The sequence below is a fragment of the Falco punctatus genome (assembly GCF_963210335.1).
Source record: "Falco punctatus genome assembly, chromosome: 5".
Classification (NCBI taxonomy): domain Eukaryota; kingdom Metazoa; phylum Chordata; class Aves; order Falconiformes; family Falconidae; genus Falco; species Falco punctatus.
In genome coordinates this window covers 44,519,701-44,542,520 of record NC_137584.1, presented here as the reverse complement: position 1 = coordinate 44,542,520, position 22,820 = coordinate 44,519,701, and the positions used below count along the sequence as shown (strand labels likewise).

Genomic DNA, 22,820 nt, shown 5'->3' with positions numbered 1-22,820 from the left:
CACATAAGCCATGAAGGGAAGTAGGAGGCTAGTTAGCAGCTCAGCAGCACCAGAAATGCCAACGGACATCAAATAGGTCAGTGTCTAGTGCCCTACTTCAGGATATCCACTGACTGTCTGTAGGTAGACACGTGATAAATGTATTAGAAAACTTGACACAGACCTCAACTGCTTCTTTAATCCTGTGCACAGCAAAGAATACATCCCATTTCTTTTGATATGCATAAGTCCGTACACTGCATGTTCCATACAAAAAGTATAATACAGGTTGCTTAAATTATATCCACATTTTTCTGTTGTTTTTTTTTTTTTTTTTTTTTTTTAAGAGACACAGTTTTGGCTCTTTTCCAAATGAAAGAATACAGTATGTTGTTTTTCTTGCTTTAGACAACATCCAGTGAATAATGTACAGTGACATGATCTTTTGCTATTCCCTTTAAGCTGTTTTGGAGATGGATTGCTACGGTGGGTGCCATTCAGAATAACACATGTTGAGCAACACACTCCGATTTTGCCAGCTTTATGGTTTCTCACAACATGCTATGATGTGAAGTGATTCACAGTGAGGAGATGGAGAAAGTTTCTCTATTACTGTAAAAAAATGATGTTATATGCATTTATCATCCAAAATAAATACACCACAGGCTGAAATAAAACTAGGTAATAAAGCTTGGTTCCTCTTTCTATTTCAAAATACTGCATTTAGATTTAAGTCAATTAAAGCTGAGTGACACTTTCTGTGTAAGAGATGAGCTTGCCCTGACAGTTAATCCACACTATTATCAGACCAATCAAATTCAAATGAAGTGAGCTAACGAAGAAATCAACACTAAAGATTTCAATTTCCTTGATGTTATATGCTAGCATCTTAGAAATTTTACAATTCCTATGGAAGAGGTATAGAAAAGAGAAGATAAGAGGATTTGCTTGGTAAGACAGAACCAGTGACTATGAACATACACAAACTCAAAAGGAAGAAGTGAAATGTATCTGTGGAGGTGGGCAATGCACTGCAGCTACACTGATAAGCCAGAACTTCCATAGCAGTTATTTTATATAAGACATGTAATAGTAATTTCAGAAGGGTGCCAGTCTTGAAGTGATGTAGCACTTCAAAAGCAGGGGGTGGGGGGGGAAAGATGCTGTACTTAGACTAGATGTTCATGGATGTTTGGTTAGATTAGACTACTATCCTATCAGATTTGATACACTGCCTCTGACAATGTCATTAGCCAGATGTTTCAGGAAACGAGAACAAATATCTCACACCATTCAACTGTGCTGTACTTGAAAGTGCCTAGTGGCCCTCGATCACTGAGCTGTTAAAAAATTGGAGTCCTGAAACTTACTGTCCTCTCAGCCTTATTATCTACACCTCCGCATTGTTCTCTAAGCTGAATTTTACTCATTATCCTCACACCTAGATCCCCTACAGCTGATAATTAATTCTCAATTTTAATTCCTCATATTTCTGTAAACCCAGAACACCAGACTTCCCCATCACCTTCCTTCAAGTACCCACAAGTTGAAGGTCAACTGCAACTGCTCAGTCTTTCCGAAAAATCAGACCTCATATAATTAAAGAAAATATAGGCAACTTGGGTCATCAAACAACTTTGAAGCACTTAATTCTGAACTCTGAAGCAACCATGCACCATAATACCCTATTTTCTTTCACAAAGCATTTTCTCCTCCATGCCACTATTCATTTAATTCTATTGCTTTATTTACTCTATGTATGGTGTTTTCAGTAGGAAACCCACAGAAAAGTTTAGACACAACATTTCCTATCTTCTAGACCACATTAATCTTACATTTTAACCTTTTCAAAAGGTAAGAATTAGGTAAATATTGGGGTTTCATCAAACTGGAATGTACTCTTCCGAGACCTGCACTTTCCTGGCCTTTCAGCAGCCTACGTATACTGGAGATAGTTCGACCTGTGCCGGAGCAGCTGATGAATCGTTTTGACATTCACCAGTCACCACCATCCTCCAGTAAATAAATCCAGGCAACAGAAGGAGTTGTTCCTCCAGCCAGATTACCACTTGCTTCATGAGCCATTTCACCAACAGAAACTGACACTAAACCATGACCTTTAACAACAGATGAGGGAAGCCATCACTCTCCAACACAATGGAAAAGTTTCACAGAAAAAGAAAAACAAACAAGCAGCCAAACCATTCAGACCGTGCTGTCAGTTTCAGTCTTCACGCCCCAAACCACCCCTGGACTAAAAGAACCGGTTAATGAAAAAACACATCGAGGCAAACCCAAGAGGCAGCGCGATGCTGCACCACCCTGTGAGCCCGCATCAGGGCACCGAGCGCCGGCGGCCCCGACCTGTGCCGGCCCCGCTCGCCCCGCACCTGGCGGGGGCCAAGTGCCCACCGCGTGTCCCTCCGAAAACGCCACCGGCGCAGCTGGAGACGCGCAGCAGTGCCCGGCAGAGGGGACCGGGCCCCGCTGGCCGGCGCCCCCCTCCGCTGCCTGGAGGAGGGCTCGCCCACCCCCTGCCGCCCCGCGCCCGGCAGCCACGGCCCCGCCGGGGGGGCAGCGGCCGGCGGGGACCCTCTCACCTGGTTGGAGTAGGGGGGTTTGCTCAGGTTGATGCCGTCGCGGATGAGCTTGTCCCGGATCATGATCTTCAGCTTCAGCCGGGGGTAGGCGGCCAGCCCCCCGACGCCGGCTGCCCCCCGCCGCCCGCCGGGGCGGTGCCGGGGGGCCGCCCCCCGCCGGGCCTCATCCTGCCCCACCGCCCGCCGGGGGCAGCGCCCGGCCGTGGGGGGCGCCGGCCGCGGGGGCGGCGGCGGCGGCGGCGGCGGCGGCTGCGGCTCCAGGGTGAAGTACAGCCCCGCCGCCGTCTCGTCCGCCTCCTTCAGCCGCCGCACGGCTTCGTGGATCCGGCGCCGGTGGTGGGGCACGGCGACGCCGATGGCATCCAGGTCGGGGTCCCCGATCTGCTTGCAGACCTCCAGGTCGTCGTAGCCATTGTCGACGAAGGACTCCGCGTACTGGGGGAGCTGCAGGGTCTTCAGCCACTCGTAGACTATGTTGGTGCACATGCTGGCTCCAAAATAATGACTGCAACTTTCAGCACCGAAGCCAGCCTCCCCCTTTCCACTCCTCGCCAAAAGAAATAAAACCACAACAACCGTGATGCAACTAAAAGGTCTCAAAATCGAGGTCAAGAATCAACATCCACCAAGAGGGGAAAAAAAATAATCCTTACAGCAGATCAGGAGGGCATCGCCAGCGCTGCTGAAAGAACCCCTCCTGTTTATTCCGCCTCCTGTTTGCCTACCACCAAGTACGGCCGCTTTCTGTCACCGGAGAAGGGAGGCTCGGACTAGAGAGAAGCAAAATATAAGGGTGCATCCCCTAAAATCCCAAGTCGCTGCTGCACAACATCCACCCACTTTATCTGGAAGTAATTCGCAGTCGCTGTCTTCTTCCCCCCTCTTCCTTTCAGTGTTAGTTTCTGTTTCTTCTTGTGTCTCACCTTCCTGCGCTCTGTCGCATGATGAATCTGTTTACTATGTGTAGCTGCTTTGGTACACGGTCATGTTGGGGGAGAACCGAGCGCAGGATCCCGCACCCTCGCCCAGCACAGGCAGGGTGCCCGTGCGCGGTGCCTTCCTCCCCCGTCTCTCTCCCGGCAGCGGGTGCACACGGCGGCTTTTGCTTTCCTTTTAAACGGGTCCTTGCGGATTAAGAGGAAAAAGAAAGGATGGAGAAAAAAAAATAAGAAACCCACTCACTTTTCCGAGTTACTTTCCCAGTTTCCCTGCACCCCCGGGATGATGGTTAAATGCGCTTCGCCGGCAGCGAGCCCAGAAGCGGATTTCGCAGTTTTCCAACCCCACTTTCCCGGTGCTGCTGCTGGCGGTGCCCCCCTGCCCCCCCGGGGCCCGCAGCCCTGCCCCCGCCGCGCACAACTTTCCCCGCTCTCCGCTGCGGGCCCTCCCGCCGCTGCCCGCAACCGCCCGCGGGAGGCGGCGGCGGGGCCGTGCGGCAGCCGGCGCTCCCTGCATCCTCCGGCGGCGGCGGCGGCGGCGGTCTGCGACAGGTCGCTGCGCTCCCCCCTCCGCCCCGACCGGCGGCCGCGCCGTCCCCTCCCTGCCCGCCGTACCCCGGCGCGGTGCTCCCCTCCCGGGTCCTCCTTCCTCCCCTACCCCTGAGGCGCCTGACGCGCCGCCAGCAGATCTCCTCCGGCTCCTCCCGGCGCTCCGGTGCGGCTGCTCCCCGCTCCTCCTCCGCGCCCGTCACCCCGCTGCCAGCCCCCTGCCCCGGCTCCCCCCAAGGCCTTTCCAACTTTCCCCGCCGGCCGCCCGCGGCCTCCGCCGCCGGCCGCCCCCCTGCCGACCCGCCGGGGGCGCGGGGAGGCGGCGTGCGGGTGTCGGGGGCACGGCAGCCCGGCCGGGCAGCGGCGGGGTCCGCCTCCACCGTGCGAGCTACCCGGCGGGCGCGCCCGTCCCCGCTCCCCCGGCAAGGGCGAGGCGCCGCGCACGGCCCGGGCAGCTGCCCCCAAGCGCCCTTGGGACGGCCGCACCGACGGCTCCCCGCGGGGGCACCGAGCCCCTTCGCGGCCGAAGGGCGACCCTTCGGCGGGGGGACAGCGGGGCTGTCGGCGGGGGCGAGCGTCCCTCCGCGTCTGCGGGCAGCGGTGAGGGAAGGCGGGAGGCGCTGGCCCCGCTCTCCCACCCGCCCCCGCCGGCTGCCCGGGGCCGGCCGAGGCGCCGCACGCTGCCCGCCGCGCTCGCCAGCAACGCCGGGCTTGCAGCGCCCCCGCCAGGCCGCCGCGGGAAGCGCCGCCCGGCCCGGCCCGTCCGCGCAGCCCCACCCGGCCCGGCGGGCGGCGGGGGCTCCCCGCTCCCCTCGCCCACCCCCAGCGGGGTGAGGCGTGGGCCCGGCAGTCATTGTCATTTAAATCCAGTGCAAACCTGTTTGCTTAACGAAAATCCCCCTCCCCCCGCAGACCCTTCAGCCCGGTGCGCGGGGTACTGAGAGAGTGAGAGCATTTCGGGCTGGCCCTGCCCGTCGGTCCCGTCAGAAGGGGCAGGGACAGGGGCAGCGGCAGGGGCAGGTACGGGGGCAGCGACAGGGACAGGGGCAGCGGCAGCAGCAGGGGCAGGGGCAGTGGCAGGGGCAGGGGATGGGGGGAGGTGGGGACCAACCTTCCATCCCCGCAGCCCAGGGCTGCCGGAGGGGGGGCACACTCACTTTTGTAATTCGGCGGGGTTTACTTGTAACAGTTTTCTGAAGGACATTTTTTAGCAGATAGGCCCACTTTTGTCCTTGGGGTGTCATGGTAGTTCACCACAGGATTGTGTAGCATCACAGCATTCTCACAAAGAGCACCATAATGCAAGGTGTTGTGAAAAGGTTAAATACTTACAAGTGGTTAAAATGCAGCCTCTGGGTATAAAGCCCAAAGGGGAGAAAGGGAGGAGCAGCATTTTATTTCTCTTGAAATCTCCTTCCATCCTTCTTTTTCTGTACCTTATTTTCCTTCCAGGCCACATCATATTTCAAACCCTCTTCTTAGGCCAGAGACAGAGATTGAAGCAGCAATTATATTCTCTTCACAGACCTGGTGAAAGACTGACAACATCAGAGAAATTAGCAAGGAGGTTCTGTGAACTGGAACTGGAATTGATGGTGTGAGAGATAGGAAAAACTGACTGGTACAGCCCATATTCATCAGGCTTATTGACAGTACATGCAGAACTGTATCATTTTTCTGTGTGTATTTTGGAAGGGTCTTGGAAGGCTTTTAAGGTATTGCAAATTTTATGCTCAGAGGTGCTTGGTAAACTGCGGGTCTCCCACCTGTAAAGGGTAGGATCCTTAGCTTCTGATGGGATGCCAGGAGGGGAAGTGGTATGTCCCCATGGGGGCATGGAGCTTGGCAGCAGATTACAGCATTGCAAAACTCTCGGGTTGTTTGGCATTGACTTTGCTTTCACAAAATGAGTTCAACTGGCAGCAAATACAGCAAAGTTTTACATGACCTTGAAATACAGAAATCAGCTACAATTGAAAAGGAAATGTTATGTCTACCTTTTAAAAAAGACAATAGGAAGTCCAGGGAACAAAAGACCAGTCCAGCTCACCTCAGTTCCTGGGAAAACTGGGGCAAGTCTTTGTGAAGACTTACAAGAAGTTTTTGTGGGTGGTTAGGAGGGGCTGGTACTGGGGCCAGTGCTGTACTATGTCTTCATTGATGCTCTCAGTAGCAAGGTGGAGTGCATCCTCAGCAAGTTCCCAGATGACACCAAACTGAGAGAATTAGTAAATATGTTGGGAAGCTAATTTGAGAGTGAAAAAGGAGAAAGATCACAGAGTGGCAGAGCAGGAAATGGAAACATGTTTTGAATGATAACAGCAAATTCAGTTTGAAAACCTCCTTTACATGCCTTTTATTAAATGCAAACTTATTATTAAAAATGTATTAAATGCAAAAAATGTTAATTTCTGAGACATTGAACTGTGATTTCAATCCAGCTGAAACCTAAGAACATGCTTGCTGATTTTAAGGCCCCACACATCATGCATATTGTATCTATAGAACTATTAAATTGGTAAGGTGATATCACTCTAAACAGCGTTTCTTACAGTATTTGCAGTTTAATTTCAGTGGTGGAATATAGGTACTTTATTTCACCTTAATTTTAGCTTTTCTCTCGGTACGCTATTTATATGCTTGTGCTATATACATGTACTAATTAAGGTGTTCATGTGTTGGAAGATGGGAGAAGCTTTCCCTGAATGCATAGGGTTCCCTGACATATGCCAGCAATAGGTTGTGCCTAAACAAACAGCTGGAGTACGAGCAATTTGCAAATGAAAGGACAAGTGGACAACTAGTATGGGTGAGATAAAGTAGTACAGGTAAGTCTGCCTTTGAGTTCCAGGAAAAACAGAAAAATGAACTATGATGAGTTAAAAAGTTAAAGACGTTAGTTCCACACATCCTAGCTTCCTTCATTTAGTATAATATCCTGCTCTCATCATGCAAATAATCATCCTTTTGTCTTGGATTACTCAAGACTGTGCATAGGCTATGGAACGCCCTGTTGTCTCTGGCCTTGCCAATGGACTGTATAAGGAAGGATGAGCATCCCAGAGGAAACCTGAACTTCGTCGTCCTAGGAGAGAGATGCAGAACATAATAAATAATATTTCCTTACCTGTTATTAGCAGGTGGGAAAAGGGCACTTCTCCCTGCTTTCCATATTTTGCCATTCAAATAAAGACCACTTCTTTCAAAGCTTATGGATTTTAAGTTAATCAATCCACAGTTTGGTTGGAATTTATTTGTGTGGCCTGTTGAAAGTTTGACACAATGGGCTTAATTTCTGAAGTGCTCCATATGACTGGATTGTCTCCAACATTTCCAAACTCAGTCTTGACTTTCTTTTATAAATTCAGCAGATAATAAAGGTAGGAAGATGTATTAGGACATGCACCAACGATACAGGATTGCTATCTTGCAGCCACAGTATATGTACACACATATGGAAAGCAAGTACAGAAATTTTGCTATGAAGTTGCTGGTAGAGTTTTTACATATAAGCAGGTTGGTAATGGAGGGTAAGGACCAGATTTTTGCACTTAAGGGTAGCTTTCAGCAAAATGGATAGAAGTTCTCTCTAACCTGTAGTTGGAAGAACCAAGTACACATGAGATGCACGGCAGAAAAAATTACTGTTTTTACTGAGGATTTTTTTTCTGTTCTGTAAGCTTTGCAGGCCCACTGTGGGGAAACTCAGAGATTCCTGGCAGGTTTCATGGTGTCAGACTATATTGTTCATGTATTACCACATAAATGTGCCTGATATTGCTAAAAAGGATACAGCATAGCAATGAAAAATTTGTTTAGCAAATGTAAAGGATATTTTAAAAAAATCATTGATTTAGGTATCCGTTAAACAGAGGGCACCCTACATTTATGCACTGTACCAAGGAATGAAAAAGTTTCATCCTTGACCTTCTGTTCTGAAGGGTATTCTATTAAAACATGTTATTATCTATTGGATTACATTATCTGACAATAATACATGATAGGTTTTGCAGAGCTATGGTAACTCATTTTCTATACCAGGAGATGTTGTATATAAAAATTTTGCTTAGTATGAGATAGATAAAAATGTAGCTGAATGCTAACTTACACCTAGGTACAAAATATATTAAAGGATCGTTAGAGCTGTTTATTTTTTTCTGTCTTTATCAAGAGTTGATTTTTGACCCATTAAGGAAGCAGTGTGGGCCTTTGCTCTGAATACCTAAATTGTTTTTAGTGTTTTGAACTACACACTGGTGTATTTGATGGTTGAAACAAAGCTAGACAAGAACACTAATACTTAGAAGAGTAATCACATAGTGGATGAATAAGAGGAAGACTGAAATGGATACAATTCTAGTAAGACATTTGTGAAGTGGTTCAGCTAGGGAAGGAAGCTCAGGTTCACGCACAGAGGGAGGGAAGACCACATGATTGTGTTGCAGTGAATAATGCGCAGTGAATGAGTGCAAGCTAATACTTCTGTACTTTTCTAAACGAACAGAAGCAGATTCTCAAATACTTTTCTAGGGTTTCCACTAGGGCACAAGGTGAATAATTCACTAGAATGAATGGAACTGCTCATATACAATGGCAAATATTTGCAGAACAAGACTATTAGTTCAGGTAAATAGAGTTATTTATGCTTCTGTGAAAAGTGTTGCAATTATTTGACTGAACATGGAGTACATTGGCAGAGAATCCAGAGGAAAATAATGATGATGGTGAGAAAAGGTTTGAATTTATCCCATGTCTTATCTAAGATGTTAATCCTAAAGAACATATAGCAACAAAACTCAGCATCTGAAGGAAGATTTGTTCATGTAAACTGCAGAGAAATAAGCTTATGTGTAAGCTTAGAACTTCAAAAACTGGAAGATACCATGTCAACTCCCATGAGCTGTGCTAACTAATGAATAGTACTGGCTGTTAAGTATTCTGGAGACTGACTTTTCCTCATTAACAAATCAGATTACCATTATTTTAAGTACTTTTTCATGGAAGATTAGGGAAATTCAGTTTGGAAAGGACCTGTGGGGGTCACCCAGTCCCATACCCCACTCAGAGCAGGGCTAATTGCAAACTCAGATCAGGTTGCATATGGGTTTGCCTTGTTGACTTCTGAAAATCTGCAGGGGTGGAGGTTCCCTAGCCTCTCTGGGTGGTCTCTTCCAGCACTGACCCCCTCTCACCTTGAAGAATTTCTTCCTTTTGTCTAGTCAAAGCAATTGTTACCTTTGTCTCATGTCCTTTTGCTGAGAACTTCTAAGGAGGGTTTGGCTCTGTCTTCTCTGTAACTTTCCCCACAAATAGCGGAAGACTGCAGTCTGGTTCCCTTAGCCTTCTCATCTCCAGGCTAAGAAAACCAAGTTCTTCTAGCCTCTTCTCATATTTTGTCAGAAGACAAAAGTCTGAAAAGGTGCTGTTTGTGAGGTATGAAGGGTTATTTAAGCAAAAGCTCTATCACAGAAAAGAAAAAAGAGACTAATCAGAAGACTGCAGTAAGGAATTTATCTGAAATTTAAGTGTAAAAATGTAATTGTTTACAAAAACAAATCTATCGGTACTTTATATAAACAAAGAAATGTTTTAATTTTAATGGAAACTTTAAAATATACAAAACCATGATCCCCTGCGCTATATTTACTCACTATGTTTGTAATCATTTAATGCTCACTGAGACTATCTAACTGGGAATGTAAAAGGATCTAGCTGATGAAGCATCCCTTTTTCTCTGTCATGAAGATAAAATTATTTTGGATTTGAGACTGTATTGGAAACAGAGCAGCTATTTTATTTACTGTAGTTCTCTTTTCCCATAAAAATTTACAGGCATTAATTTAAGATCAAGTCTGTGATAACTAGAAGATCACTTTCTAAATGAAATAGAGAAGGAAATTGGATAGAAACTAGAATAAAAATCCAGATCAAGGCTATTGTTTTCCTCAGACCAAGTTCTGTAAACAGGATTCAGTCTAAAAATTTAGCCTTTTTTTTCCTCAGTAACAGAAGGAGAAAGTGTAAAAGCTAAGTTTCTTCCCTGGAGTAGCCAAGTCCCTATTAACCAATCAATTTCCAACATTTTTTTTTAATGTCACTGTCAATAAGAAAGTAAAACAGGCTTGCACAAATACTACCTTCTTGGCCTTTTGTGGCAAAGACTCTATCCTGAAAGAAAACATTATCCTAAAACAAAATAAAAATATACTTTATCCCTAGAAATATATTGTGACTGCTATTTTACCAGCTGCTGAAAGACACCTATTTTAATAAAGAAACAATTCTCTACAATAATTCAGGGTGGGTTTACTTTTACAAACTTAAAACACTGACCAACTTTGATTACTATTGCCTTTGAGACAGAAGATAGTGCTGATATGATGGGCACGCAGCCGAATTTTACCTGTACTCAAAACATTTAGCTTCACACTGAATGCTGTTTAAATGAAGTATTTATTGCAGGTAAATATAAGAAGGAATCTTAAATGATTACTAATAGTGTTCTTACTACTACTTAAGTTGTAGAAGTCACCAGAAATACCAACTGAATATCAGCACAGTGGGTAGAAAACTAATGAATATTTACATCCTCACAATTTACAATCTAGCACTTCCACATTATACCATCTTGGAATCATAATGAACAAAAAGCTGAAAGCTTTGCTCACTTGAACATTTACTGTGAGCTTCTGTTTCCTTATTGCCATGAACTTTGACATACTCCTCTTCATTAAGAAATGCTGCTTCATCAGACACACGCACAAGCTATGAAACAACACTCTTTATGCAGCTTTCAAGTTGTTGTTTTGGGTTTTTTCCAGTAAGAAATTAAATTTAGAGCATACAGCTACTGCCTAATAAAATTGAGCTCTCTTTCAGTCAGCATGGTCATATGTCTTAAACAAATACATCCTGAAAATCTGCAAACATCGGGCATCAGGTTTCCAGGACACCGAAGCATTTTGTGGAGGGGGGAAAAAAGGAGATTTAATAAAATGGGCAAAAATGGATCCATCATTTCTAATGGATCAAATCTAACCAGCCTGTGCAGCTTGTCCTAAAAAATTGCGGTAGTAGCTGTAATTACCAACTGTAATTACTGTGGGACAGAACGTATATGTCAGGGAAGGGGAGAATCCTTCAACCCTTCAGAAATCATCCTCTCCATTCCAAAAGGGTCCTTCAATGTCCTAGAACTGCAAGGCAGTATCCTGACCCCAGGGGAAATTAGGAAAAATAAACCCTGCCATTCAGTTCAGAACAGCTGAGGCTTCTGTGCACTCCGGGAGCAGTGTCACCCTCTCATTTTACAGAGATATCAGAAAAGCTGCCTTATAACAACCAGGTCCTAGTTTCTCCCTTGTTTATTTTTACTCTGCCTTACTTCAGCAACATATAGGCAAAGGACCAGATTTATAAGGTATTTAGGGGAAGACAGATAGAAAATCATGAAGTTTTCAAAATTACTCAAAACCCAGACTCTCTTAAGTACATAAGCATTTAAACTCTGCTCTTAAACACCTTTCTCTTATGTACATAGCTGACAGTAGAGAGTGGCTGTTCTTATTACCTGCTGGCATATGCTTGGTTCCCTTGTTTCATGGCCTCTGACTGCTCCATTCATCCATCCTTCCTCCATGTCTATTACCCCAACCAATTTCCTGCAGCTCTTTCTGCCTCATGGACTGTCTTTCCTCATCTCCTGTTTCCACAGTTCCTCCCCTTTTCCTTCACGACTTCTCTGATGAATGACCTTTTTTGTTAATGCTTTTCACTTTCAGTTATTTTCCCCTTCTCTTGCTACATCCAGATCTGATTCTTTCCCCCTGCACCTCCAACAAAAATAGTTAAGTTGGAAAATTTCCTTGTAATGTTTGCCCTGTTCATATACCTATTTTTCACTTAGGCACCTGCTACCTAGACAGGATATTGAGCTAGTGGGACTTCTTGTCTGATTCAGCATGGCCATTGCTGCGTATGGTTTTTGTGAAGGGCAAAGGCACTGTCCTAGCTTTCCCTTTCTCTCTTGAGCTCAGCTGCTGTAGATGGTATAAACACACAGAGCTTCTTGAATGGCGCTTGAGACCCAAGCTGTAAAAGCAGGAGCCATGCAAGGTAGAAACCAGCAAAAGTAAAGCAGCAAATACTTAATCTATTTCTGGAGGGTCATCGAATATAAAGTGCTTCCTTGCAGGAAGAAGTCAAGAGTATAATCCAGGTGGCTATCAGGTAAAATTCCTGGAGCCAAGCAGCACTGCAGGTTAGTAGACACATTATTTCCTCTTATGGACTTTAGCCCAACACATCAGCAGGGCCAATAGTCCTAGTGGGGGAGGAGGAGAAGGAACCAGCTGGCCTGAAAGGGCACAGTATGGCCCAAGTAAGTTAGAACCTCTGAAGCAGCAAAGGGTTTGGCTCCTGGCTTTGAAATAGAGAATCCTGATAGTGTTGAGACCCTGAAGAACTTCCGTCAAGAAATCAGAAAGCTCCCGCTGTGCCATTTCAAAACAAAGGCAGGGTAAAGTGTTTGGATTTATGCAAAAGCTTTTCTCCAAATAATCAATGTTTGAAAGAATCAAATATTTCTCTGAATTCCCCCAAGACAGCCCCATTCTGGATGAGTAATGAGAAATTAATCATCCTGTCAGAATAAACACTGTGAGACCTTTTAGTCATGCTCTCCCCTTTCTCCATAATAGATTTTTGTCAGTCATTCAACTAGGTGTCCCAAAAGACAGAGCTGCATCCCAGCTCCTGCCTTTTGTGTGGTCTTTTCTTCTGGCTGGGACTTGTTCTGACATTACTTGGCATGTCAGGAGTCAATCACGCATCACAGGAGCCCAACCATCACACCCACCTTGCCTTCACTGACTGCCGCGCCACAGCGCTGCACCAACTCATCATTAAGTCAGTGTTGATTCCAGTCTTTCTGCAGCTGATACTCAGGATCTTCCTGACACAGGTGGTCACAGCTGGTGCATCTGTGGGGTTTTAACCGTTTAGATGGTTCAGCACAAGACTGGCAGAATATAATAAGACCAGGGAATTAACAAACAGAAGTTCTCACAATTATATGAATTCATTTACACCACACATATTTCTGCTAAAGTCAATATAACAGTATAATTAGAAATGAAGGAAGGAAAAGGAAGAAGTAATATGTGTTTTCTGTCCTTCTGGGACATTTTTTTCTTGTTAGAGAGTCATGCCAGCTAAAAGAACAGGGAGTTTTTTCGTAGGTACAAAATCGAGATGATGGGGTTTATCTGCAGGGAACACATCCCATTTAAAATTTTTATGTATAATGTTTAAATTCCTTTTTCAACAACCAGTAGCTCGGCAAAAGTTTTTCATCTTTGTATCACTGGGTCTTCAATTCTCTGTATCTCATGCTGTTTCCATTCACTTACAAACACTTCCATTTGGGCGAACCCTCATCCATCTTTAATTATCAGCTTACATTTGAAGTGAATCTGGGGAGACTGCTGAGGGGCACAGACCTTGGCTGTGGAATGGCAGACAGATCTGTGGGTTAACCTTTGCACCTCTGGTGGGAGAGGAGAGGAGAAAGACGAGTTATAAAGCAAATAGCTCTCAAATTTCAAGAATACCATATGTGCAGATTGCTGATTATTGTTAACCCTGGAAATGTTGGTAGGGGGGAAGAAGAAATATTTTCTTCCCTTCCAGGCTTCTGTAGACTTTCATGTCTCACCCACTCCAGCTGAGTATGCAATGTAGGAGTGGACTGTTGTGTAAGTGAAAAGGGGCTGCACGTGTGAGCGATCCAAGCTGTGACACCAACTCTTATCGAAGCATGGGTCAAACCTAGTCCAGAAACGGCCTCATAGATGACACTTTGGTGTTCATCAGCATCCTGATTCTTGTTGCCATTTCAGGTTGCCAAGTGCAGGAGATGACATTGTTAAATCTATAGCTCTGCCTTTTGAGCGTCTGAGAAAAGCTGTATCTTAGCTTGGTGGACAGAGGGCATTTCTGAGGTCCCAGGTGTCCAGGTGAATTTTTCAGACGCATCACAACCTTTTACCAGAGTGGAATTTGGGGGTCCAGGTAGTTATCTTTGCCTTAACTCATATGGTAAGGACAGCAGTCACACAGCCTGGAAGACAGCTATTGCTCATGTTAACCAAAATCTTGATTAAGATGGTTGAGAGAGCAGGACTCAGAAGTGTGCCATGAAGCACGCCGACCTTCTCATCTAACTGCAGTCTCTGGGTTTTGGTCTTGCTAATGCTTGGAGACAGATAAAATCATGTCCTTTTTAAGTTCAAGACTTTGATTTGGAATTGAGATCCAAGGTTTGATCTAAATCTAACGTTAATAAAATTCTGATGAATTAGCTTAATTTTGATTAGTCAAATAATAGTGCAATTCTTGTTTCTTCAAGTCCAGTTGGAAACCCAGCTGGAAGATTAATGCATCCTTATCACGGACCAGTCTTAGGCTCCTAAAATCAGCATTGGTTCAGACTGGTCAGGTGAAGTGTCAGAATTATTCTGCAGAGATGTGCTGTAATGAATTATTTTTCTCTTTTCAGATAATGTAAAAAGCCAACTCTTTCTAGTGATGCCAGTCTGTAAATTTATGAGGCAATCTGCAGCTTACCTTTCCATTAGCAGGTGTATAAGATATTCCCTTGTATTTTTAGGGGGTGAGTAAAATCTCACCTTTCTTACGGCAGCAAAAATCAAACCAAACAAATCTTCATCAGCTCCAGCCTGTGCAGAATACTCTAACTCCAGTGCAAGGCTCACGGGTTTTGTGTTACAAGCGTTTATCAAAATTCCATCTCATGCAAATGAACTCTTTCACTTTCAGAAAAAGATAGTCCACTATGGATTCTTTCAATCAGAGGTTTTGAACTCTAAAGTCTCTATTTCACAGAAGTTTTCTCCCTTACCCACTGCTGTGCCGAGCTATGCACCGCATGTCTACTGTAATTGTAGGAGGGATCATTGGAAATGGCACGTTGTTGAAGATAAGTAAAAGCAAGAGAAATGCTAAAGATTTTTGTGGGTTTTTTAAGGAATACAATGGAAGGTCCTATTAATAAGATGAAAGAAAACTGTAGAAGTAAAATATACATGTCTCTGCGGTCTGCCTACTAATTCAACCTTAACACACATGAATGTAATATTTAATGAATAATTTTTAATGACATTTTGAAGGTGCTTTGTACAAAGCATGTGCATAAACCTTTGCTATGCTAGAAGGCTTCACTGAACTTCTAGAATAAACTAAATTTGAACACTAGCTGGTGCAAGGTCAAGGATGTTAGGGGTTTCAGAGCTCTGAAGAGTAATGATGGAATACCATATTATATTCATTTTATCTCTGTCTGAAGTCCAAATAGAAAACTGTGTCATTTTCCATTGCAAACTACAGATATTTAGTGCTACTTTGTTAATATTGGCTGATCTGACTTATGCTCCAACATTCTCTGCGATTCCCCTGAGATGTGACACCCCTAAAACATTGCAGCAGTTATCAGTCAAACACATGGTTTCTAAAGTGCTAATTCTGAGAGCTGTTTAAAGACAGATTTCTCCATTAAAATACCACAACTGCTTGTTAGACATGGCTTTGTTTGTTTGTTTGTTAGTTAGTAAAATATAAACAAGGACTTGCTGCTTTATTTACTTACCTTCCTCTTAAGGAATGGCAGACACCTCAAACTCATGGAATTGCACATTTATTGGAAACCTTCCCACAGAGATGGCAGCAGTATATGAGGCACCTGTCTACTTGTACTTAATGTAATTTATTAAAAAGTGGCTGTAGCAAGGTCTTATTACAAAAAAAAAAAAAAAAAAAAAGTAACACACTAAACAGGAATATTTACCATAATTTTGGCAGTGCACAGTTCAACTCAATTTTGGAAATTTTAATTTCATGAGGGAGAATGGAAAATCTTCCTTATTTCCTTAGTTTTTTACCTGTAGGATGAACAAGGAAGAGAGAGACAGCAGCACACTGTAAAAATTATAAAAATACTTAGAAACTGGTAATGGTAATACTGGTTTTGTACTTTACAATGTACTTTACAATGGGAACACCAAAAATACGTCTGCCACTATTAATAGCCAGCTATGCTAGTGAACCACAGCAAGTGACTGAAAAGTTTGGCATTCTGAAGATCACCAAAATGAATTAAGTGTTATAAATTGGATTTTGTTTTTCTTCAGATAATTTTCTCTATAAAAAATATTTTTCCAGTTTTTAAAGGGGAAATCTAGGAGTTTGATTTTATTTTCCTTGTTAACTTGCACAACTTGCTCTTGCAGACTGAGCTGCCTAACCCAATGTCGTCAACAAATTATCCCAAGCACAGCTTGAGCAGTTCTGCATAATTTCAGCACAGGTTTTCTTTGAAAAGATGACTTACATAGATCCATCTGCAAGAAGAGGCTCCTTTGGGGAGTTTTACTTTAACAGACACTTAAATGTCTTGCAAAGTAGAGGCAGACTCTGAACCTGACAGAATTTTCATTTAAAATGGTGCTAGAGGATTATTACTGAGAAGAAGAGGAAGGAGGAGTAAAGCGTACCTGGAAAACATTACTGCTGGTCACTGGTCTGAACTACTTTGAGAAGAATTTGTTCACTCACTTAAGCAGACCTTTTCCTCCAAGTATTCCAGAAAGCATACAGATTTAAAGCACTTTCAGGTTTTGGTTCTGTTTAGTCTTTTCCATTTTTTTCAAATAACTTTCACACCACTGTATTCAGCTTTGTTAGAGACCACAAATAATTATTATTCATGGTTTTGACACGTTGAAGAGTAATTACTTAAGAGATTTAACTTCTTAAGTGAACTGCCTAATATTCTTTACTTCTGTAGCAACCAACATGTTTTCAATTCAGAATATTCAGAAATCATGAACTAGGTCTGATGCTTGATGACATTAATTTCATTTTTGTGACAGCTGTTTTTTGGGGGGGTGACAGCTGAGACTGAGTGCGTGGGAGTTACTTTTCTTTTTTCTTTTTTCTTTTTTTTTTTTCTTTTAGGAAGAAGGGTGAGATTTTCACAAAATGACTTGTTTTAGGATTTGGAGTTTTAGTAAACTTTGCACTAGATGCTTTGTCTAGCATCCAGTGGGCATCCAGTTCACCCTTATGTCTACTGTGCTCCTGAAAGAAATACTGCCTGTTGGATGGCACATGGTAGCTGAATTTCTCCTACCTCACCTGCATGTGGCTAATTTTGTCGCAGTCACCCTGTCCAGGTTAGAAAAGAAGGACGTGACCTAAGATATTTAGTTAGTTTAGTTTGCTCTGATGTTTTTTGGGGCTTAATGTCTCCTCTTCTGCCTGTGAATGGTTAGAAGATATGGACAGCTACATTAACAGTGAGTACCCCAAACCTGTCTTGCACCTCTTCCCTCCCTGAACATGAGTAAAATATCAGGTAATCAGAAGAGCTTGGTAGCATGGTAGTAGTACATCCAGAGACATCAGAATATTTAATAAACACAGATAAACTGAACTTTAGCATTCTCTTGCTGTATTAATTAGAAACGAAACAGATATTACTAGATTAGCAGCTGGTTCTGGACTTCCTTGCTTCCCATTTGAATACCAGAATAAGCACTCAGAGATCAAAAAAAAGATGCAGGAGTGAAAATCTGGGAATTTGATCCTGTCCGTGGCAGGCCACCCTGCTGCTTCACCCCTCTTTTGGCTCTGACCCCACAGGTGCTCAGCACAGGCACCGGGCTTTGCCTGCGCAGCTGTGCTTGGGAAAGGACAGAAATGAGCATTTCTGCTCCCCTGCCTTCCCCCCATGACAAACAGCTCAGCAGTCATCTGAGTAGCAAGGAATTGTCATGCTTGTCTTCATCAATAGTGAAATGGAAATCTTGATTGCCATTAAAGAAGCTTTTTTTACATTTTCGTGAAGCTGTAACAAGCATTTCAACTATTCATTTGTGTTAATGTTGCAAGATGGGGTGTAACCTGTGGGCTAAGTAATTAAATGCTCTCTGATTTTGAGTGAAGTGTTTGGTACAGTTTAGACAATAGAGTCTAATTATCGCTGGATGTTTAATGGAACTAAAGACCCATGAAAAGCAAAAGGTGCTGAAATAAAAAGTCAGTAGGAGAGATGTGAAGATGAATGAGAGTAAAATAAGGAAAATAAAATAACCCTTTGCTGTGCTAGAAATACCTTTACCTCAGGAAAACCTATATTAATCATGAAAAAATGATAAATTCTCATCAACTCAAATGTCCAGCTGTTTAGGGTAATATAATGAAAAGCTATCCAAAACACATTATGTTAGCAAGCAACAGATTAAGGTATCTACCTCACTGCATTTCATTTCTTCCAGGCAACAAATTCACCCCAGTATTTTTACATTAGAATAAGAGCTCTGTGCATATTACTGTGTGTGCTATGATTCACAGCCTCTCAGTAGGAAATAGAACATTTGCCTTAGCAGCACCTTCCTCTGTCAGTAAATGCAGCCAATTTATGGTTTTCCTTGGCTGATAAAAATGTGTATGCAACTTTCTACCAGTAGGTAGCGAAGCCCATAAACTTAAAAAAAACCAAACCAAAAATCTCAGTAGGTGGGTCTACAGCATAGCTTAAAAACAATAAACTTTTATTCAATGCATTTGTCCTCTCTAAGAAGGGATTAAGCTGAATGGTTTAGGAATAACAAAGTCTGGATTGCATTCCCAGATCTGCACTAGTTCCTTGGTACTGTCATCTGCTGAAGACCTGGGAGCAAGATGTACCAAATCAGTGCTAAAAGCCATGGCCCATTTAGTTTTTCAGCATCTCTGGTTTGCAGGCACCACCTTTTCTTGCAATGGCGGGTTAGTTTCAGGTTTTGGATTGGTGGGGCTCTTGTTTTTTTTCTCTTTTCTTTTAGGGCTTTTCAGTGTCTTTTCAATTTTTTTTTTTTTTTTTTTTTTTTTTTTTTTTAATTCTGAAGAAGGTTAACAATGGCATCAGGAAGCTGGTAATACATTGCATGTTTATGCTACGACCACTAGTCCCTGAATAAGGGTGATATAAAAATAAAGGCACCCGGAGTAATTGCGATACAAACGTAGATGCCTTAATCCCACAGCAGCAGCATGTCAGTAGATGCAGAATCCAGCCTTTGCTTTCTAAGAAATAACATTCGCATAATGATGTGCAGCATCCCTGCCTGGTGGTGTGTGGCAGGGCCAGGGTGCTGAAGAGGGCAGAGCTGCCCAGGGAGGGACCCGTGCGCAGCGGGGAGCGCAGCTCTCTGATCCGATGGGTCGCTGCATGCAGAAGTGGTGCCTGGCCCCTGTCAGGTGTGGGGACCGACAGCTTGAGCAGCTCAGACCTTATGTGTATCTGTCATGGGGCAGGAATACCTGTTCCGGAAGCCTCTCCCTGCCTCCGAGCCCTGTGGCCTGTCTTCTCACACCTCGCTGCTCACATACAGTGTCAGATAATGTTTGCCTTCTACACACAACCGCTGTACCCTTTTCTTTCTCTTCAAAACACAGAAACAAGGCCAAAATATTCCCCAGGGATGGACTCCTGTGCAGCGGGGAGGCATGCTCTTTGGGAGAGGCCCCAGGAACTTATGGCCAAGGCTGCTGGGCAGGGCTTGCTTGCGGTCCCCGGGAGCTGCTCCAGTCACTGAGAAACTCGCAGGGGAGTTTGGAATCGCAGCCTCAAACAAGTTTACATGGATCCCAGGCCCCAACCCCAGCGAGTCATGTATGACCAGACCTGCTGACAAAGGCTCCATACCAAAGGTCTCCATGCCAAAACAAGGGCAACATGTTCTGGTGTGCTCTGGCTGTGGTTTTCTTCAAGGACTTCAGGTAGGCTGTCCTTTTGTGTTTGGACTGGCATCCTTTACTCTTAGAGTGAAAGCCAGCATCAAGCAGTCGTTCAGCTGATGCTTTGTATTGCTGCTTGGAGCAAAGTCCAAGTCACAACAACTGCAAACTAGAGCACTGAAGTCACTGAACCCCTGTGTCCTTTGGCTGTTGGTACAGAAATGACTGGCTGCTTCACCGCCCACCACAGGCAACTTTTTATAGGTTTTCTTTTCCTCCAGTGCAAGCGCCAATGAAGTCTCTGGGGACCGACAAGACAAGTATCGCTCTTGGAGCAGAGGAAAATCATGCCACTGGTGGTGTGCCCTTCTCCATGAACCACTTTTTGTTTTCTGAGGTAGGTTAACACAGTTTTTTGTTTTGCTGGGTGCTTTTTTTTTCTCTGTAGAATCTTTGTTGATGCTAGAGGGGAAATGATGGAGAGTTAGTTCAAGCTGAGAAGATGAGAAGTGTGGAAAACTTTACTGCAAGACTGTTTTTCATGACATTAAATAGAAACAACTGAGGCAACGGGCCTACTGCTAGGTTTGCATGTCATCTGCTATTCACAATGCCTGTGTGTGTCACTTGTATGTGGCTTATGAGTGAAAAAGGCCACAGAGGTTGCTGGGATATTTCTGGAAGATTACGCCAGTCTTAGAAAGCCAAACAGTTTTGTTTACATCTGCACTGCATCTACAGGCATGGAGCTTGGCATTAGCAACCCCCTCATCACACCCATGTTTTCTTGCCAAAGGAGATGGTTAGTTCAAACCCACTTTAAATCCAGAGCATGAGTTAACAATTCACAGTTTGGATATCTGTAGGAAAAAGAACTGGGTATTAGATCACACATGGGGCATTGCTGCTACAGGGGAGAAGTCTGGCATGTATAGGGTATGCTTACGTTTATTATCTCCCAACTTTTCATGCTTACCACTTTGAATAAACTTCATAGAGATCAGCAAATGCAGGGTAGGCATCACAGAGCAGCCTTGGAGCACAGGAGCTGGTTTCCTTCTGTTTGAAACCAAAAAATACATGCCCCAGCAACACAGGCAATATGCTTCATCTGCATATTGGGGTTCCGCCCAGGGGGCAAGAACTGACCTAGTCCAAAGCAACCCTCCTGATAGGCACAGTCTGAAAGCCAAGTCTTTAACACTGAGTGTTTCTCTCTACACATATCTTTCTATTGGCCCATAGTATTCCCTAATGCAGCTGTAGGCACAGTGCTCTGACACTGGGTTAAATGTTTTCACCTTCACTACTTGTCAGTCTTGGAGCTACTGCCATCGTGGAGGAAAAAAAAGGAACTGACTCAGCGGTTACAGAAGCAGGGTTTTATACAGATCCACACAGCACACAAGGTGGCACCATATGTTCCTGCCCTTCAGCATCTAAAAAATATCAATTAATTCCAACAGGCACCAACACAGAAGGAAATGCTAATTAGAGGTTTGGAGAAAAGGGTGGTATTAGCAGTCTAAATATTGGGGGAAATTCATGCTACGCTTAGAGGCACTTGGAGGAGGACAAACTGAAGGTCATTTGCATATTTGCATTTAAAAAGCCGTCATAGCAGTCAGCCACCCCCCACCCTGCACAACATGCTAAGCCAGAAATAGCTTGGTCAGAGCTAAATCACAGGAGATTTGGAAAACAGGCTTAGAAGCTCAGATTCAGTACAATGAAGAACAGCAGATCAGTGAAGGCTCCCGAGTGGCTAAAATGAATGAACCTTTGAGCTACATGAAAGATACCTTGTCTCTAGAGCTTTGTGAATGTTACAGAGCCCCTTGGTGCTACTGATACATGAAGTAACACAATAACAAACTTTTTTCAAAAGTATAAATTTATGTGATTTAAATTATTTTGTGGAATCCATCACTAGTTATAAGTACACTAAAATTTAACTTGGATTTACTGCAGTCTTTATAAAGCATTTATTCTTAGTGGCTGGGAAGCTTACATGGTCAGAAGGAAAAAGGATTTGTTTTCAGTCTTAAGAGCTCTTGTATTCTCTGGATAGTGACAAAGCAGAGCTGTATCTTTCTTTTTTTAGGGCTATTTGTTATATATGCAAGCAAAATGCTGATTTTTGTAGTCTTTTAAGTACTGTGACTTGATGACATGACTCTACTGCCAACAGGAGGGTGGAAACTGCAGCTAGGGGCTCTGTTTAGGTGAGTCCTAGCAGTGGATGGAAACCCTTTAAGACCAAAGTTCAGTTTTAAGAGGTTGGGCACCCAAGCTTTTTCAAAGATCCCAGTCCAGAGAATTAGAGTATCATCAGCAGTGACATCCTTTTCAATGTGTGCTGCTAATTAAAAAAACCCAACCAACCAACCAAAAAAACCCCACCCAACACAGATTGAAATGCAAGTCCGTATTTAGAAAAGTAGCAAGAGAAAGAAGGGCCAGGGTGCCTAAAGCCATGGAAAAGCAGCTTTCATAACAGTGACCACAACTTAACAAAGTAATTGACTTCTGTGAACTTCCACCTCATCACCTGCAGTCTGTCAGAACATTTCTGTTGCAATGTGCACTGGCAAACATAATTATTTGCACAGGAAAGAATAAAGTAAGAAATAACTACTGAATTTCCAGGTGTGTCTTTGTAGAGCTTTTTATAAGTTTTCTTTTCCTCCAGTGCCAGCGCCAATGAAGTCTCTGGAGACCAACAAGACAAGTATCGCTCTTGGAGCAGAGGAAAGTCATGCCACTGGTGGTGTGCCCTTCTCCATGAACCACTTTTTGTTTTCTGAGGTAGCTTAATGCAGTTTTTTGTTTTCCTGTTTTTTTGGTTTGCTTTTGGTTTGGTTGTTTGTTTTTTTCTCTGTAGAATCTTTGTTGATGCTAGAGGGGAAATGATGGAGAGTTAGTTCAAGCTGAGAAGATGAGAAGTGTGGAAAAC

The 22,820-nt window shown here is 43.9% G+C and overlaps 2 protein-coding genes across 3 annotated transcripts in view; one reads left to right on the top strand and one right to left on the bottom strand.

Moving 5' to 3' along the window:
* SASH1 (SAM and SH3 domain containing 1) overlaps nt 1-3,210 on the bottom strand; it is a 568,418-nt gene extending 565,208 nt beyond the window's left edge. For both annotated transcript variants that reach the window (XM_080388231.1, XM_080388232.1), the window contains exon 1: nt 2,580-3,210. In XM_080388231.1, the coding sequence (XP_080244357.1) occupies nt 2,580-3,065 (486 nt within the window). In that variant the 5' untranslated portion in view covers nt 3,066-3,210. The remainder of the gene's footprint in view (nt 1-2,579) is intronic.
* A 540-nt stretch (nt 3,211-3,750) lies between these two features.
* LOC308064201 (uncharacterized protein) overlaps nt 3,751-22,820 on the top strand; it is a 40,539-nt gene continuing 21,469 nt past the window's right edge. Inside the window, exons 1-2 of the mRNA XM_080388253.1 lie at nt 3,751-5,086; nt 5,129-22,820. The exon at nt 5,129-22,820 is cut by the window's right edge and continues 21,469 nt beyond it. Of these exons, the coding sequence (XP_080244379.1) occupies nt 3,812-4,900 (1,089 nt within the window). The 5' untranslated portion in view covers nt 3,751-3,811 and the 3' untranslated portion in view covers nt 4,901-5,086; nt 5,129-22,820. The remainder of the gene's footprint in view (nt 5,087-5,128) is intronic.